Below are 17,544 nucleotides of genomic sequence, written 5' to 3' on the forward strand. Positions count from 1 at the left end.
TCTCGACGACTTTTGCTGTTTAGACACTGATACTGGTAAGATATCGGTCCCAAGGATTTAATAAGTTCCCACATTGTTTTAATTTCAATTTTAATGTTGGGTAAAAAATGATAAAATAAATATTTTTTCATGTGATATAATTAAAAATTAATAATTTTCTGATTTTTTTCCTTTTACTTGTGCTGCGAAACACTTCTTTCGCCAAATTTCATGACTTTACATCAAGGGAAGTACGTACAATAAAGGTTTTAAGGAGTGAGTTTGGAAGTATTGAAATATGTGGCGTAAACAGCCGTATCTCTAGATTGCACTGACTTGCATTCATCAGTTTTTTATATCACCAAGGGACGGTAGACCTTAATGTGTGACATAAATTTCAGTTTGATACTTTTACCCTTTCGTCAGTAAATGGGATCTGAACAGTGGTACAGTCGGACAGCCGGACAGCAAAGTGACCCTACAAGGGTTCCGTTTTTACCGATTGAGATACCGAGCTCTAAAAATGCTTCCACATACGGATTCGACCCCATGACCCACGGATTACCGTTCTGTCTTCTACCCGTTGCGCTAACCGTCCTAGAACGACTGATGACTCGCCTTACCCTGGCCAAAAATTTCCTGAACGCTTGGCCATCTGGAGTTTCCACCTTTGTCACTATCATTTCCGAGAAGGCCTTGCACGTATGGAGGAAATGGGCGATGACGAGAAAGCGCGGTCCTCTTGTCAGGCGACCCATAACCACTGCTGGCCCTGCACACTCCCCACTGCAAGCACTGCCTGTGAGACGCGACAGTGTTCCATCCGCCGGGAATGACGCATAACAACAACAAAGTACTAGAAGGTAGGGCCCACCGGTTAAGCCAAAGAGTGGAAGCGTCAAGACACTAAACTATGTTTCAGTGTTTGTGACATTAACAAGAACGATGCAATGCATCTTTCAACTTGGTGCATATTCAAAGGAACACTGCATCGTTCTTCTGAACAACACAGTTACCTCAATATCGCACTTTTCCATCCATACCAGATAGCGACTTTAAATTAAAATGTCCTCCCTGTACAGGAAGAACATAATGTGTGTACGAGTACAGGTTGTGACGCAGGAACTACGATATAATTATGGAAGTTTGGGCCTGCAAGTAACACTAAAAAGTTTGTTCTGTATTGCTTTTCCTCGAACTCCAACCACTTCTATTGAAACACCACCATTTCCTGGTATCCCTTGCTTTATGCACCTGTTGCGGCCACATATAGTAAGCGTTGCTTCACGCAGTGGAGAATGACAAAACAGAGGCACGCCGGCGACTGAAGCGTTGCGAAGTAGGCAGCCACAGATAGCCTTGCTAACAGCAGCAGTCTACTAACAAGCTGATGCAAGGACGCACACAGACCTAGCGCCGAGCAAAGCCTGGAGAGTGCTGAGTAAGGGGAAGTGAGGCCGGCACGCTAAGTTATGCTGCAATATACTGCAGGAGTAATAACAAAAAGCTACCACCGAGAGTAAAAAACGTCCTCCTGCCGGATATAAATAGTGGAGCGCAAGCAGCAACAGACAGAAGCCATTAGGAAGCAGGTCGGATCTGAGGACTGACGTGGTCTGTGTCCGAATGTTCAATCTTCGTAGGTGACGATTCCGGAAGTCTGTTCCAGCTCGCAGGAGTCATCCGTTTGCCGCCAGATATCAACTTCAGCTCTGGAGGTCGGCCCGAGTTCGGTCGGTACCATGGCTGAGTAACTACAGAGAGAACTTCCAGCAGGACCGGCCGCAGCGCGGTCTCGGTCACAGGCGCCGCCGAGGGCTGACGCCCGGACTTCACGGCAACCCGGCCCTACGGTGCGTGGTCCGTCCATGATGGGAACTCACAGACATCGCGACTGACGGCTTCCCAGCCGCCGGTGCAGCAGGTGTGGCCAGCTGACCTCATGGCGACGCGGCTCCGTGGGTGTGCCGCACTGGGGCGCCGAGCAGCGACGAGTTCATCTCAACCACAGGGCATGCTGGCTTCAGTGGGGCACTGGTGGCCTGAGGCTCCCGAGTGCGAACAGCGGCGCGCGTTGCGCGCATTGTCGGAGAATCTACACAGCAGCTGCCAGGCGGAGGGATCCGCAGGGCTGGGCAGTGACGACGAGGGAGAAATTGTAAAGAAAGTTCAATAAATCATTGTAAAATCCCACGCCATCTCAGTTTTTGGCGCAGTCTCTGTGTCTGCTGCTACCAAGTGGTGCCAGAAGCGTAACAAATGTTTCAGAAGTCGTAACACACCTTATGTTTCATCACTTCGAAAAAATGGTCGTGTTCATTGTTAGTCAGCTGTGTTTCTGATTGATCTTTTGAACCAAACAAGTGCTTAAACAAAAATTGAAATGCTTGTAGAGTTTTCTCGATATTGTTAGTTCCTGCTACATCTTATTGGCAAAATATTCTGACTACAACTCATACGCTTGCAATTTGGTATCTTCATACTGTTAAGTGTTTTTGTTACCAATATCCAGAAAGCACTTCCCAATACTTTCATTAAACCCATTACATTCTATATTTTTGTATTACTTTTTTCAGTAAATTATTGCCTGCTATTTAATAGTACCGCCGTCAATACCTCCTGCTGTTTTTCTAGGGCCCATATACATATAAGTAACTATTCTTTTATAGTATAGTGGGTTTGTCGCTCATGATCAGATGTACCTCCCCACTCTTCGATAAATTCACATAACGTACATTTTTGATTGCCCGTTTGATGAGCTTGTCTACTTATAGCATCACACATTTGTGTTGTGCATCCTGTTAGTCTATGATCAGCTGCAATACTTTACTACTGTCACATCATGCAGCAAATAATAAAAAAGTTATACTAGTATAGAAACATTTTACTTGGAAACGATGTACTCTTGGCTTGAGCCATAATTGTCACTAGCTGTAATAGAATCCGCCAGTAAGTCAGTAATACCACAGTTGCCTTTTCCATTCTAACTTCTAAATACAAAATATACACTTAGGGGGCAAAAGTCATGGGAAAACTCGTTGTATCGTATCGGATCCCTTTTGGCCCGTTGTAGTGCAGCAGCTCGACGTGGCATGGACTCAACAAGACATTGCAAGTCCCCTGCAGTAGTACTGACCCGTCCATAATTGCAAAAGTGTTGCTGGTGCAGGATTTTTTGCACAAACAGACTTTTCAATTATGTCCCATATATGTTCGATAGGATTCATGTCGGAATAGGCCTCGCGGGGTAGCCGTCTGGCCTATGGCGCCTTGTCACGGTCCGTGTGGCTCCCCACGCCGGAGGTTCGAGTCCTCCCTCGGGCATGGGTGTGTGTGTTGTCCGTAGCGTACGTTACTTTAAGTTAGATTAAGTAGTGTGTAGGCCCGTAGGACCTTACCACAAATTTCCAATGTCGGAATATCTGAGTCACCAAATCATTAGCTCAAATTATCCAGAATGTTCTTCAAACCAATCGGAGAAACTGTGACTCAGTAACACAGCGCATTGTCATCCACAGAAATTCCATAGTTGTCTGGGAACATGAAGTCCATGAATGGCTAAAGGTGTTCTCCAAGTAGCCGAACGTAACCATCCCCGATCAGCGATTGGTTCACTTGGACCAGACGATCAAGTCCATTCCATTTAAACACAGCCCACACCATTATGGTGCCATCATCATCTTGCACAGTGTATTGTTGTCAAGATCACATGAGAAATGGTCGACATTGAAACACTATATCAGCTCTTCCCAGCAGAAATCGTGACTCATTTGACCAGGCCACGGTTTTCTAGCAATCTAGGCTCCAACCGATACGGTCACAAGCCCAGGAGAGGCGCTGCAGGCGATGTCGTGCTGCTAGCAAAGGCACCCCCATCGGTACGAATACCTTTGTCGTAAGAGCTATATCGATTTCTGCGTTACTCCTTTCAATCTGTTACCACTGAAAACTCTGCTCAAACGCGGCTGTTCTCGTCCGTTAAACGAAGGACGTCGGCCACAGCGTTGTCCGTGGGGAGAAATAATAAGTGAAATTTGGTGTTCTCCGCACACTCTTGACACTGTGGTTCTCGGAATATTGGATTCCCTAACGATTTCCGAAATGGAATGTCCCGTGCACCTAGCTCCAACTATTATTACCTGTTCAAACTTTGCTAATTGCCGTCGAGCGGTCACGATCCCGCCGGACATCTTTTCACATGAATTACCTGAGTACAAATGACAGCTTCACCAATGTACTGCCGGCCGTTGCGCCCGAGCGGTTCTAGGCACTTCAGTCTGGAACCGCGCCACTGCTACGGTCGCAGGTTCGAATCCTGCCACGGGCATGGATGTGTGTGATGTCCTTAGGTTAGTTAGGTTTAGGTAGTTCTAAGTTCTAGGGGACTGATGACCTCAGATGTTAAGTCCCATAGTGCTCAGAGCCATTTTTTTTTTGACCAATGTACTGTCCTTTTATATCTTGAGTAAGCGAGATTATGTGCATATCGCTATCCTGTGACTTTGGCCCTCCGTATATACAGTCTTAACTCGTGAAGTCAATGGTATTTTTGTAGCAAAGAGTAGTATCGAAGTCCCACAGCGGCCTCTCAGTATGGAAGGATTATACCAGCGTCTGTTGGTCTCGTTTCTTCCCTCTTACTAGCCCTTCTCCGTTCACCTCGTCACCTCCCTAACTGTTCACCGGTAAGAATACTGTGTGTAAGGCCAGATATCGTTGGCAGTCCACACCCCCAAAAATTCACTTAATGGATTAATAAACGTGGCGACTGTGTAAGACTATTCATCCTGACAAGGGTGCTACCGGCGTGAGCTTTACCTTGCTCCTCATAGACCTACCTGGTCAGTCTACCACAAAGAAGCAGCGGATAAGGGGAGATTGCGGGGGGGAGGGGAGGGGGGAGGGGCTATGAACACTGACAACCTCAGCACATACAACTTTGACATTGATGCAGATGTACTTCTAATTAGTTAGGTACGTCTATGTATTTATTTACGCGTAAAAATTCCGTAGGACCAAATTGAGGAGCAAATCTCTAAGGTCATGGAACGTGTCAGTATGAGAAATTACAACATAAAAGTAATAACCAATAAAAATAGAATATTTATAAACCCGAAAGAAGTCAAGCCATAAGTTTAAGTAAACGCGGTATATGCACACCTTTCTGCACAACAGTTAAGGAAGTCCGATTCAAATGCAGGTTTGATTTCTGCCGAGTATTAACTGAATGAAAGCTGCAAATTCTTGGAAATAAGCTAGTATTGTTAACAAGAGATGACAGTAAGAACTATATATATTGAGAGGCCAAAGTCAAAAAAACCAGACTCGTGAACAGGAGTCGAAAAGAGGTTCGTGAACTTACACAACTAATTGCCCGAATCACCCGTTTCTGAGCCAAAAATACCCTTTTATAATGGAAAGAGTTACCCAAAAATATAATAACATACGACATACGCCGGCCGCGGTGGTCTCGCGGTTCTACGCGCGCAGTCCGCAACCGTGCGACTGCTACGGTCGCAGGTTCGAATCCTGCCTCGGGCATGGATGTGTGTGATGTCCTTAGGTTAGTTAGGTTTAAGTAGTTCTAAGTTCTAGGGGACTAATGACCACAGCAGTTGAGTCCCATAGTGCTCAGAGCCATTTGAACCAGCCATACGACATACGCGAATAAAAATAAGCAAGGTAGACGATCTACATCTACATCTACATGACTACTCTGCAATTCACATTTAAGTGCTTGGCAGAGGGTTCATCGAACCACAATCATACTATCTCTCTACTATTCCACTCCCGAACAGCGAGCGGGAAAAACGAACACCTAAACCTTTCTGTTCGAGTTCTGATTTCTCTTATTTTATTTTGATGATCATTCCTACCTATGTAGGTTGGGCTCAACAAAATATTTTCGCATTCGGAAGAGAAAGTTGGTGACTGAAATTTCGTAAAAAGGTCTCGCCGCGACGAAAAACGTCTATGCTGTAATGACTTCCATCCCAACTCGTGTATTATATCTGCCACACTCTCTCCCCTATTACGCGATAATACAAAACGAGCTGCCCTTTTTTGCACCCTTTCGATGTCCTCCGTCAATCCCACCTGGTAAGGATCCTACACCGCGCAGCAATATTCTAACAGATGACGAACGAGTGTAGTGTAAGCTGTCTCTTTAGTGGACTTGTTGCATCTTCTAAGTGTCCTGCCAATGAAACGCAACCTTTGGCTCGCCTTCCCGACAATATTATCTATGTGGTCCTTCCAACTGAAGTTGTTCGTAATTTTAACACCCAGGTACTTAGTTGAATTGACAGCCTTGAGAATTGTACTATTTATCGAGTAATCGAATTCCAACGGATTTCTTTTGGAACTCATGTGGATCATCTCACACTTTTCGTTATTTAGCGTCAACTGCCACCTGACACATCATACAGCAATCTTTTCTAAATCGCTTTGCAGCTGATACTGGTCTTCGGATGACCTTACTAGACGGTAAATTACAGCATCATCTGCGAACAGTCTAAGAGAACTGCTCAGATTGTCACCCAGGTCATTTATATAGATCAGGAACAGTAGAGGTCCCAGGACGCTTCCCTGGGGAACACCTGATATCACTTCAGTTTTACTCGATGATTTGCCGTCTATTACTACGAACTGCGACCTTCTTGACAGGAAATCACGAATCCAGTGGCACAACTGAGACGATACCCCATAGCTCCGCAGCTTGATTAGAAGTCGCTTGTGAGGAACGGTGTCAAAAGCTTTCCGGAAATCTAGAAATACGGAATCAACTTGAGATCCCCTGTCGATAGCGGCCATTACTTCGTGCGAATAAAGAGCTAGCTGCGTTGCACAAGAGCGATGTTTTCTGAAGCCATGCTGATTACGTGTCAATAGATCGTTCCCTTCGAGGTGATTCCTAATGTTTGAATACAGTATATGCTCCAAAACCCTACTACAAACCGACGTCAATGATATAGGTCTGTAGTTAAATGGATTACTCCTACTACCCTTCTTGAACACTGGTGCGACCTGCGCAATTTTCCAATCTGTAGGTACAGATCTATCGGTGAGCGAGCGGTTGTATATGAGTGCTAAGTAGGGAGCTATAGTATCAGCGTAATCTGAAAGGAACCTAATCGGTATACAATCTGGACCTGAAGACTTGCCCGTATCAAGCGATTTGAGTTGCTTCGCAACCCCTAAGGTATCTACTTCTAAGAAACTCATGCTAGCAGATGTTCGTGTTTCAAATTCTGGAATATTCCATTCGTCTTCCCTGGTGAAGGAATTTCGGAAAACTGCGTTTAATAACTCCGCTTTAGCGGCACAGTCGTCGATAACAGTACCATCGGCACTGCACAGCGAAGGTATTTACTGCGTCTTGCCGCTTGTGTACTTTACATACGACCAGAATTTCTTCGGATTTTCTACCAAATTTCGAGACAATGTTTCGTTGTGGAACCTATTAAAGGCATCTCGCATCGAGGTACGTGCCAAATTTCGCGAGTCTGTAAATTTTAGCCCATGTTCGGGATTTCGCGTTCTTCTGAACTTCGCATGCTTTTTCCGTTGCCTCTGCAACAGCGTTCGGACCTTTTTTGTGTACCACGGGGGATCCGTTCCATCTCTTACCAATTTATGAGGTACGAATATCTCAATTGCTGTTGCTACTATATCTTTGAATTTGAGCCACATCTCGTCTACATTCGCATAGTCAGTTCAGAAGGAATGGAAATTGTCTTTTAGGAAGGCTTCTAGTGGCACTTTCTCCGCTTTTTTAAATAAAATTATTTTGCGTTTGTTTCTGATGGATTTGGAAGAAATGGTATTGAGCCTAGCTACAATGACCTTGTGATCACTAATCCCTGTATCACTCACTTCAGATACCGTTAGAATAGTAAATATGACAGCATCAAGTCTTTGAACAAGATTCTAAACTGAGGTTTCCATGACAGTTTACTATCTATCTGAACACCTAGAAATTTGAACTGTTGAGTTTCACTAATCATATGCCCATTCTGTGAAATTAAAACGTCTTTTCTCTCTGGTTACAAGGAAGTACTGAAAGGTCATGATCTCTCTAACGTGTACTAAATGCTAAAGGAAAGACGATTGCATCGAATTAAGTAGGAAGCTTTCTGGTTAAACACGCCAGTAATGATTTCCACCTTTTTCCTGAGAATTAATAATCATCGTCTCGTAATGACAATTTTCGGATTTGATGTTCACTTAACATTGGGTACGATAAGATAATGAGAACGGCTCCACCTATATCTGTGTCATGCGCTGAATTGTTAAATGATGTAGTGAAATATCATAAAAATATATCCTTTTATTACAGTGGCTTTAGCAAACGATTAACTTGCATATATTTTCCATTTCTTGACAGAATTCTATGAGCTGGTTAGTTACGGGGCAGCTGATTTGCGACCGAATGTGGTAGTCGTCTGATTAAAGAGACATTCAAAGCGTTTTCAGAATAAGCAACTTGTAGCAGTTGAAGAAATAATATTACTCAGTATCCTATGCTGATTACCGTTGCTTAGTGGAGACAGAAGGTGATAGTGAGCGGATGCGGCTCCAGCACTGTGGCCGAGCAGGGTGACTCGCTCCGGGTCGCCACCGAAGACCTCGATGTTCCTCTGCACCCAGCGGAGCGCCTCTGTTTGGTCCTTAAGACCCATGTTTCCGGGAACGACGTCGTCGCCAGTGCTCAAGAAACCTGCAATAACTCAGCTGTATAAAAACAGTCGCAGTGAGAGAGATACCTGAAGTAACATATTTCGGATATAAATCAATGATTAACATTTATTTCGCAACACTGAATTGCTTTTATCATTACTAAAATATACTGAAGCATAAAAATTATAAAATTATGATATATGACAATTTTTACGAATTATTAATACACAAAGCAATAGCTACAAAACTGAAACTTCCTGGCAGATTAAAACTGTGTGCCGGGCCGAGACTCGAAATCAGGACCTTTGCCGTTTACGGGAAAGTGCTCTACCAACTGAGCTACCCAAGCACGACTCACGCCCCGCCCTCACAGCTTTACTTCTGTCAGTACCTCGCCTTCTAGCTTCCAAACTTTGCAGAAGATCTTCTGCGAATTAAGTAGGAAACTTTCTGGTTAAACACGCCAGTAATGATTTCCACCATTTTCCTGTGAATTAATAATCATCGTCTCGTAATTACAATCTTCGGATTTGATGTTCGCTTAACACTGGGCACGATAAGATAATTAGAACGGCTTCACCTATATCTGTGTCATGCGCAGAGCGAAAATCTCATTCTGGCAACATGCCCAGGCTGTGGCTAAGCCATGTCTCCGCAAGATCCTTTCTTTCAGGAGTGCTAGTTCTGCTAGGTTCGCAGAAGAGCTTCTGCAAAGTTTGGAAGGTAGGAGGCGAGGTACTGGCAGAAGTAAAGCTGTGAGGACGGGGCGTGAGTCGTGCATGGGTTGCCGGCACGGTAGCTCAGCGTGTTCGGCCAGAGAGCCGGTTGACCTCTGTAATAAAAAACTGAGTGGAAAGTTCAACAAACGAACTTTAACGGATGTCATGTGACGTCCGCAACAACCAAACCCAACGATCAACAACGGAAAAAAAGAGTTGGTAGAGCACTTGCCCGCGAAAGGTCCTGAGTTCGAGTCTCGGCCCGGCAGGCCCTGCCAGGAAGTTTCATATCAGCGCACACTCCGCTGCAGAGTGAAAATCTCATCCACCTACAAAACTATTTACCACAGAGTTTCTACGAAGGAACTAAGCAGACGATCATAAAAGTACTCTGTAAAAGTTCATAAAACTTTTCTCAATTAATAGACATTATGGTAACGATATTTCTCATAATTAACCGTAAAGTTATTGAAGTAGTTTGACGAGATTGTCAAATGAAGTATTCCTGACTGGATTTACGTGTTTAGAGGGAATAGAAATGATGTAACGTTGGGAAGATATCATCATATATATTTTCTTGCTGGACGCAAAAGAATTTCCAGCTGTAATTGATTGTTAGACGAGCATTACGAAGTAGTGGGAGGATGTGGATGCCTGAAAAAAAGGAGGATGAAATGGAACGCATTATCTGGGAGCATGCTCAGCAGGGACAGCGCAGATTCCTACACAGGAGCGACAAGTAGGTGATGTATGGAGTCGTTGTTTGAGCCTGGATGATGTCATACGACTTTAAGGAGTTTTGTAGAGAAAACAGGAGTGTCATATTAAATGAGTATTGGTGCTGAACAGTGGAAACAATTTTCGGATTCACGAAAGACGAGGAACAACAGAGAGGAGGCAGGATCAATGCACTGCCCAACACAATTAAAGGGTAACTTTTGCGAATCCCCGTAACTGTCTCCCATAGCCATGCAGAAGTTTCACATGTGGCTCAAAGATCCCTCCAACATCCCTCTGGAACGGTGCTGTAGCGTGGCACCTTCAACGTCACCCTCGGCCTCGGCAACGATTCAGCACATGCGAAATAAAGGTCAGAGCTCAGAGGTTCATGTGAAGTGCAGGGTGCGTTGATGATGTAACACTGGCACCAAACTTCGCCACAGTTCTGCTCAATGCCATAACGCGATGGGGAGGTCGTCACGGCTCCTCTCATCCACATCTCACCCCTTCTCTCGACGCGTCTGCAATGGAGGCCAGAACCGCGACTGCCAGCATTTAAACCGCGCTGTTCCCTTATGGGTGGCCGAGAAGAACATTTAAGGAATGCCGCCGCTCAGAATCAACGAGAGAGTGTTTCAGGGGGGTGACACAAATGCAGTCAACAGGGCCACCCCTTCCATTGGATCCTTGATTTCCACACATTTGGCGGCCGAAAACGACGGTCCGCCGTGCGAAGAGCGACATGACGACGTTCTTGACAATCTCAGACAGAGGATTCATCATTTCCATAAGGGTTTTTGTGGGGCTGGGCATGATCTTTTTCGTCCTCGGAACATGTTACATTTTGGCATCTGAAAGTAATAGATGCTTCCATTGGCTCTCATGCGTCTTTTATTTTCTCGTATAGTGAACATGGACAGCTCCCAGTACCCTTTCAGGCAACAGTGCTGCAGAGGGTGCATAAGTCACAAAGGGATGTGTTCTCATTGCAGCTCAAAGTGTCAGCTCATCTACTTTAGTCGTTGGAATGTTAACGAAACCTCTTCCAAATTCACCCAGCCGCATGTAGGCACGGCCGTCCTTTTCCGAAGCTTTATACCTTTATACAACGCTCTCAAGAGCGCAACAGCAGCCACAAGTAAGTCGACAGGTAGATTTCTTACTACAATAATGTGGAATGTAGTGCAACCACAATTTTTGCTCTTGCGGCGGGGGTGGGGGTGGGGGGTCATGGGTGACATAGACACTTGCCTAAATAAAACGTCAAAGAGTCTCGCAAAGATCCTTCGGAGACACTCTTGGTGCCTTCCACTTACGCAGCCATTCATTGATTCCTAGGCACGTGTGTGACAAGTTACCATTTCGACATACCTCACCTGAGTGGTGCTACCACGCTGCACTAAAGGATCTTCTGGCGTTTTATTCATGCGTGTGTCTATCTCGCACACGCTCCCCCACTACGAGATCACTCTAAAGCTGAGCACGAAACGGGGCTGAAAAATCATAAACACCTTTTGCTGCTTCGGATCAAGTTCAGATCTCGTTGGATGTATTTAAACGGTCGCTAAACTGCGGTCGCGCTACTCTCCAAAGACGTCTGATCTCGTTCAGTTGGGTTAAAGGCCCACGAAGTCCTTGCAGAAGGGTTGTTCTGTTGCTCATTGCACTGCGAACTGTCGTCTTCGACAGCGAAATGTCTAGGGATCAACAATCCACTGGAAGTGCTGATTCCATTGACGCCTTTTTTGCCAATCCCAGTAGCGTTTTGTTGTCGATTCTGAGCAGTGGCATGCCTGAAACGTTTTGCTCGGCCACCCTTAAGAAAACTGCCGAGTTTCATCACTGGGCGATGCGGTTCTAACCTCCAATGCAGAGGCGTCAAGAGAACGTGTGAAATGTGGGTTAGAGGGGCTGTAACGACCATAACAACAACAACAAAAAGGTTCATATGGCTCTGAACACTATGCGACTTAACTTGTGAGGTCATCAGTCACCTAGAACTTAGAACAAATTAAAACTAACTAACCTAAGAACATCACACACATCCATGTCCGAGGCAGGATTCGAACCTGTGACCGTAGCGGTAGTTCGGCTCCAGCCTGTAGCGCCCAGAACCGCACGGCCACTCTGGCCGGCTGACTGTTCCATCGTATGTTACGTCCATGATGGGGTTGGACAGAACTGTGATGAAATTTGGTGTCAGTGTGACATCATTAACCCACCTTACAATCCATATGAACATCCGAACTGTGACGTTTTTCGGATGAGTCGACACTTTGATGTTTGAAGCGTCGCTGAATCCGAAAATAACGTCCAGGCTGCCACGCTTGTGCACCATTACAGAGGAAGGTTTTAAGCACCTTTGAGCTCATTTCATATTTATTCCTCATGATGGGAGACGATTACGCGGTTCCTAAAAAGTGAACCTTTAACTGTCTTGTGCAATGTAGATGACTTCGGTGAACATTGCTTCAACTGCTAAGAAAGAAAATATTTTGTGGGTAGATATCAAGGATCATCATCCACCGTGTCGTTGGGAATTAGAAATGACGTCGTGAATCATAGCAACAATCAAAATTGTGTCCAGAATTTCTTTTATCCAATGGTACTAAGAAAGAACAATAACAACACTGGTAGCCATTATTCTGAGGTGTAGCGTTGCATTTATACATTTTCTCTAGTGGTTACCGAACAGACCTAATGAATCATTTGTAAACACTTATATGATGGTGTACAAGAGAGTAGCGCGTCTTTCGGGAGAGGAATGAAACCATCTTTTCTAAAACATTTACTAATTACAGTCTTATTAAAGATCGTATAATTAACATCGTGGACTCTTTGTTATAAAAGTACCAGGAACAATAAGAAATATGAAGCTGAATGAATCTGACTTTCTGTAATAAGAAAATATTATTCCTTACCCAGTAATCCGAGGCGGTAGTTTACGCTGACGAATACGACGTCGTTATCCACAAAGAAGTGGGGTGTCCAGGTGTCACTTCTTCCCCTCAGAAAACATCCGCCATGTATCCAAACTATTACAGCGTTTAGAGTCCCATTCGACGAAGTTAACTGTAAGATCAGAAATCGAGCATTCGACTGTATACTGACACTCAGTCTAGTTTAGTTTTACGATTAACAATTTTCGAGCTTTACCGGCAGACAGAGATCTAATCTTTATTGAAGGATGCATACCGACGGGCTGTGGACATTAAGGTAGAGACAGTCTTCGCTGCCGGATGGTGCACCGTTGACTAGCTGTGGACACGCCGATCCAGGCTGGAGTGCGTCTCGAACACCGCTCCATTCTCCCTTGGTCACAGGAGGCTGGAGAAGTACAACTATTTACAAATATATAAGCATCCAGACACCTGCAATATGGGCAATAACATTGATATTTCAGTTTGTAGAGACTGAATAATACAAAGAAGTAAAATGAAACAGGAGAGCTGTAGTTTAAATTATTTCACAGACAACATGTATAGTTTCTTAGATGTATAGCAAACGAATGACTGTTGTCTGGTTACTGAGTATCGCACAATTATATTATTATTATTATTATTATTATTATTATTATTATTATTATTATAGTAAAAGAGCTACAAGTCTCTTCGCTTCTGTTTGCTCTTACCGTGGCCTTGAGAGTGTTCTATCAAGATCTGGCAAAGGACACGCCTGGGTTAAATGAGACATGCAGACACTGTGCGGTGCAATTAAAGAAAATCGCTTACTCGCTTACGTACGCTCTGCAGCGCTATTCCCTGAAATCACACTGGAAGCTGCCACCGCTCACTACTAATGTTACAGACTTCTAGAGACTGTAGAGGAACATAATTGTTCAATTTTTATGTTGGACCTCATGTTCGGAAACGTCATCCAGCGACGCTACACAGCGGCAAAGTGACAGGCGCCGGCGCCTTAATAAATAAATAAATAAATATATATATATATATATATATATATATATATATATATATATATATATATATATTGTGTATGTTAATAACTATCTCAGTGCTGTATTTCCTGGTCGCTGGAATGGAAGGGAGGTCTTATTCCCTGGCTTGGGAGGTCACCTGATCTAAATGACCCCTATTGTTTCATATGGGGTTATCTGAAGTCACTTATGAATGAGACCCTAGTGGATACCGAGATGGAGTTAGTTGTCATAATTGTAGCTGCCTGTGTTATGATTCACAACATGCCAGGGAGCGTCAGGATCTTGTTCGCCGATGTAATGCTTGCATTGAGGTTGATTGCCATGCGTTTCGCCACATTTTGTAAGTTACAGTACAAATTGCACGTTCATTGTGTCAACGGTGGCATTAGCCGTAAGTAATGTAAGTAAAAAAGTGCACTGCAATGTGATTTATTCCTATTATCTCCTTAAGCTTGCTTCTCCGACCCGAGATACCCTATGTCAAATTGTTCAGTGGAGAATTCTTTACGCCTTGTAAAAGCTTTGCACGCTCTTACGGAAACGCCCAATAAACAGGCACTTAGATGCTCTATAGCGTCGTTGTATGACGTTACCGGAAGTATGTTTCTATGTAAAACATGATCTATTAAGTCTCATCTACAACCTTTAGAAATGTGTGGCATGAATTGTGAAACACCCTGTACAATATGACGCCTGCGAGCCAATGGAAGCCGCTTAGGGCTTTTCCTTTAGCTACTCACGTGAAATCTTTCGGAGGACGAAGAAGACTCGTCGATGAAGTGACAAAAAGGAAAAAGTTTGAATGAACAGTTTCTACATCAGTCACTGGCGGAACGAAAATAACGCAATGATCGTATGGTACTGATGACCAGAAGCCCCTACCTGGGGAAGTTCTGTCGCCGAGTTGCAAGTCTTATCAATTCACCGCACACTGGACGACTTACATGTCGATGACGATGAAATGAATGACGACAACACAGTACCCAGTCTATGAGCGAAGATGTATTGGCGTCAGATGCGCTGACTCTCAGTTAAGTAGACGGACATTGGCGGAAGAATACATGACTTTTGGCCAATGACACAAACCGGACGTGAACTGGTGTCCTGGACTGTCTGAACAGTCTGAAAACGTCAATCAGGTAATATTTGACCACGAAATATTTGACTTTTTGAAACAGTTCCCTTTAGAAAGGTTGTATAAGTTTTTGTTGATGACATTCTGGACCATGAGTAATGTAATGGAATGAGTTTGTGTTTGTTCAAATGACGTTCGAGAACAAACGTTAAAGTGTTACAGATTTAACTTAATAGAAATTAATTTTATAACGAAGTGTTCTGGTGGTCTTGTCAAATTACCAAAAAACATTTAAGAATATTTCCTGAATAAAGATATTACGTTAAAGATGCTGTTACCGAAGAAATCCAAGAGCTGCTAACTTGTGGATGCATGTTATTTTTAGACAGTACGACCTCTCTGTCAAATGTTTTATAGACTTTATTCATTGCAGATTGACGAGCAGCAGTTCACTCCACATAATCGTTATTTCAGCTATGTCTACACCCAGTTATCTACACTGAGATTCCTGCACCGAGATATCGAGATACACAGCTGTGTTAGCACATGCGTGGCAAATATCTAGTTACGAAACTGATACTCTTGTTCCATTATCTGATAACGTGATCACTGTGACTTTTGACACTGAAGTACTGAAGTGCGTGTACACAGAAAATGATTTAACACGTCCACACGTCACTCTTGCCAAATTTGTATACTCTTCCTTTGAGCTGATTTTTAATTACTTCCCTGAACTCTGCATTTAAACTCAAATAAGTGAAGAATATTTGACAATACAGTAACTTCTGTTTTCTTAAATGTGAATCTGTAACTAAAGCAGGTGCTCTCATATATTGATTCATGCTAATGTTAAGCTTTTGTCAAGTAATAGTTCGTTTATAACTTGTGAATCTAGTGGTCATAATTGTACATTGTTTGTCTAGAGACGGGTGCGTCTGCAGTCTTTAAATACGGTAACCTCCAAACGCGGTTTGTACGCAGTACAGACCTTTACAAATAAATGACCTTGATGGGTGGTAAAACAGACGTATCTGTGCATTTTAGAATAATTTTTATTCATTGTGAGTCACTTTAGTTGGGGTTTTTGTTGGTTACAATGCGAGACCCTAGATTTAGTGCACACATTGTGCACCGTATTCTTCGTGGCAGGTGGAGACTGCACCAGCTATCAAAAAAGGTTTTTTTGCATGTCATGGAATAACAAAGATTTTCCGCCCATTCCTACCACATTGCCAACATCATCATCGTCACCAGCATCGTAAGCATCGTGGAACAGAAATAAGCTGCACATTTTGTAAGTAGGCTGTTTAGGTTCTTATATTGGTAACGCCTCCGCCACGTAGCGCTCTGTATGAAAATCACTGACTGTGCTGTGTGCAGTCTGTGGCTGGTTTACATTGTTGTCTGCCATTGTAGTGTTGGGCAGCGGCAGCTAGTTGTGAACAGCGCGTAGCGTTGCGCAATTGAAGGTGAGCCGCCAGCAGTGGTGGACGTGGGGAGAGAGATGGCGGAGTTATGTAATTTGCAAGAGTGGATGTCATGAACTGCTATATATATTATGACTATTAAGGTAAATACATTGTTTGTTCTCTATTCTTTCATTCGCTAACTATGCCTATCAGTAGTTAGTGCCTTCCGTAGTTTGAATCTTTTATTTAGCTGTCAGTAGTGGCGCTCACTGTATTGCAGTAGTTCGAGTAACGAAGATTTTTGGTGAGGTAAGTGATTTGTGGAAGGTATAGGTTAATGTTAGTCAGGGCCATTCTTTTGTAGGGATTTTTGAAAGTCAGATTGCGTTGCGCTAAAAATATTGTGTGTCAGTTTAAGCACAATCTTGCACAATTTTTCTAAGGGGACGTTTCAATTTATTCTAATATTTAGTTTAAATATAACAAAATATTTTTCTAAAAAGTTGATGTTGTTTAATTCACTTTTTGTACTTGCCTGGAACCGAAGATTATCCACGGGCGATTCTGCATAAGGTATGCCTTCAAAGCTATACATGGTTTTATTGGTGTACGTTGTTGTGATCTGTCCTCTCAGCGTACCAGCATCGATATCCACCGTGACGTACTCCTGTGCCTGCATAATTTGTTATTTTGAAATTCATAACTGAGAATATGTAAGGTTAAGAGCGTAATAGAAATTAAAATAATTTTCAAACAATAATTAGCAAAAAAATAGAATCTGGTATGCCAGATACTAAGCTTCGTCTCTGACAGCGATAAATGAATGGAATATGTAGTATACACTACAGCGATACCCAAAATGATTTGTTTTTTCAGCGTTATGCGGTAATAACCCTTCACACGTGCCCTCGTGCTGTCACACAGGTCACACCAACATCTCGGGATGTCAGGTTTCCACCTGAAATTAGTAGTTCAAACGTAGTACATGTTGTGATGGAAACTGTGCGTGCAATACAACTGAAC

General features: G+C 43.5%; 1 protein-coding gene across 3 annotated transcripts in view; it reads right to left on the reverse strand.

Annotated features, from left to right (window-relative positions):
- The window catches only part of LOC126320713 (esterase FE4-like), a 104,747-nt gene that overhangs the window by 47,967 nt on the left and 39,236 nt on the right, over positions 1-17,544 (reverse strand). For all 3 annotated transcript variants that reach the window (XM_049994090.1, XM_049994089.1, XM_049994091.1), the window contains exons 3-6: positions 17,057-17,194; positions 13,293-13,424; positions 13,019-13,169; positions 8,513-8,698 (exon numbers count right to left, since the gene is read on the reverse strand). In XM_049994090.1, coding sequence (XP_049850047.1) covers positions 8,513-8,698; positions 13,019-13,169; positions 13,293-13,424; positions 17,057-17,194 — 607 coding nt within the window. The remainder of the gene's footprint in view (positions 1-8,512; positions 8,699-13,018; positions 13,170-13,292; positions 13,425-17,056; positions 17,195-17,544) is intronic.

Source organism: Schistocerca gregaria, chromosome 2 (assembly GCF_023897955.1).
Source record: "Schistocerca gregaria isolate iqSchGreg1 chromosome 2, iqSchGreg1.2, whole genome shotgun sequence".
Taxonomy (NCBI): Eukaryota; Metazoa; Arthropoda; class Insecta; order Orthoptera; family Acrididae; genus Schistocerca; species Schistocerca gregaria.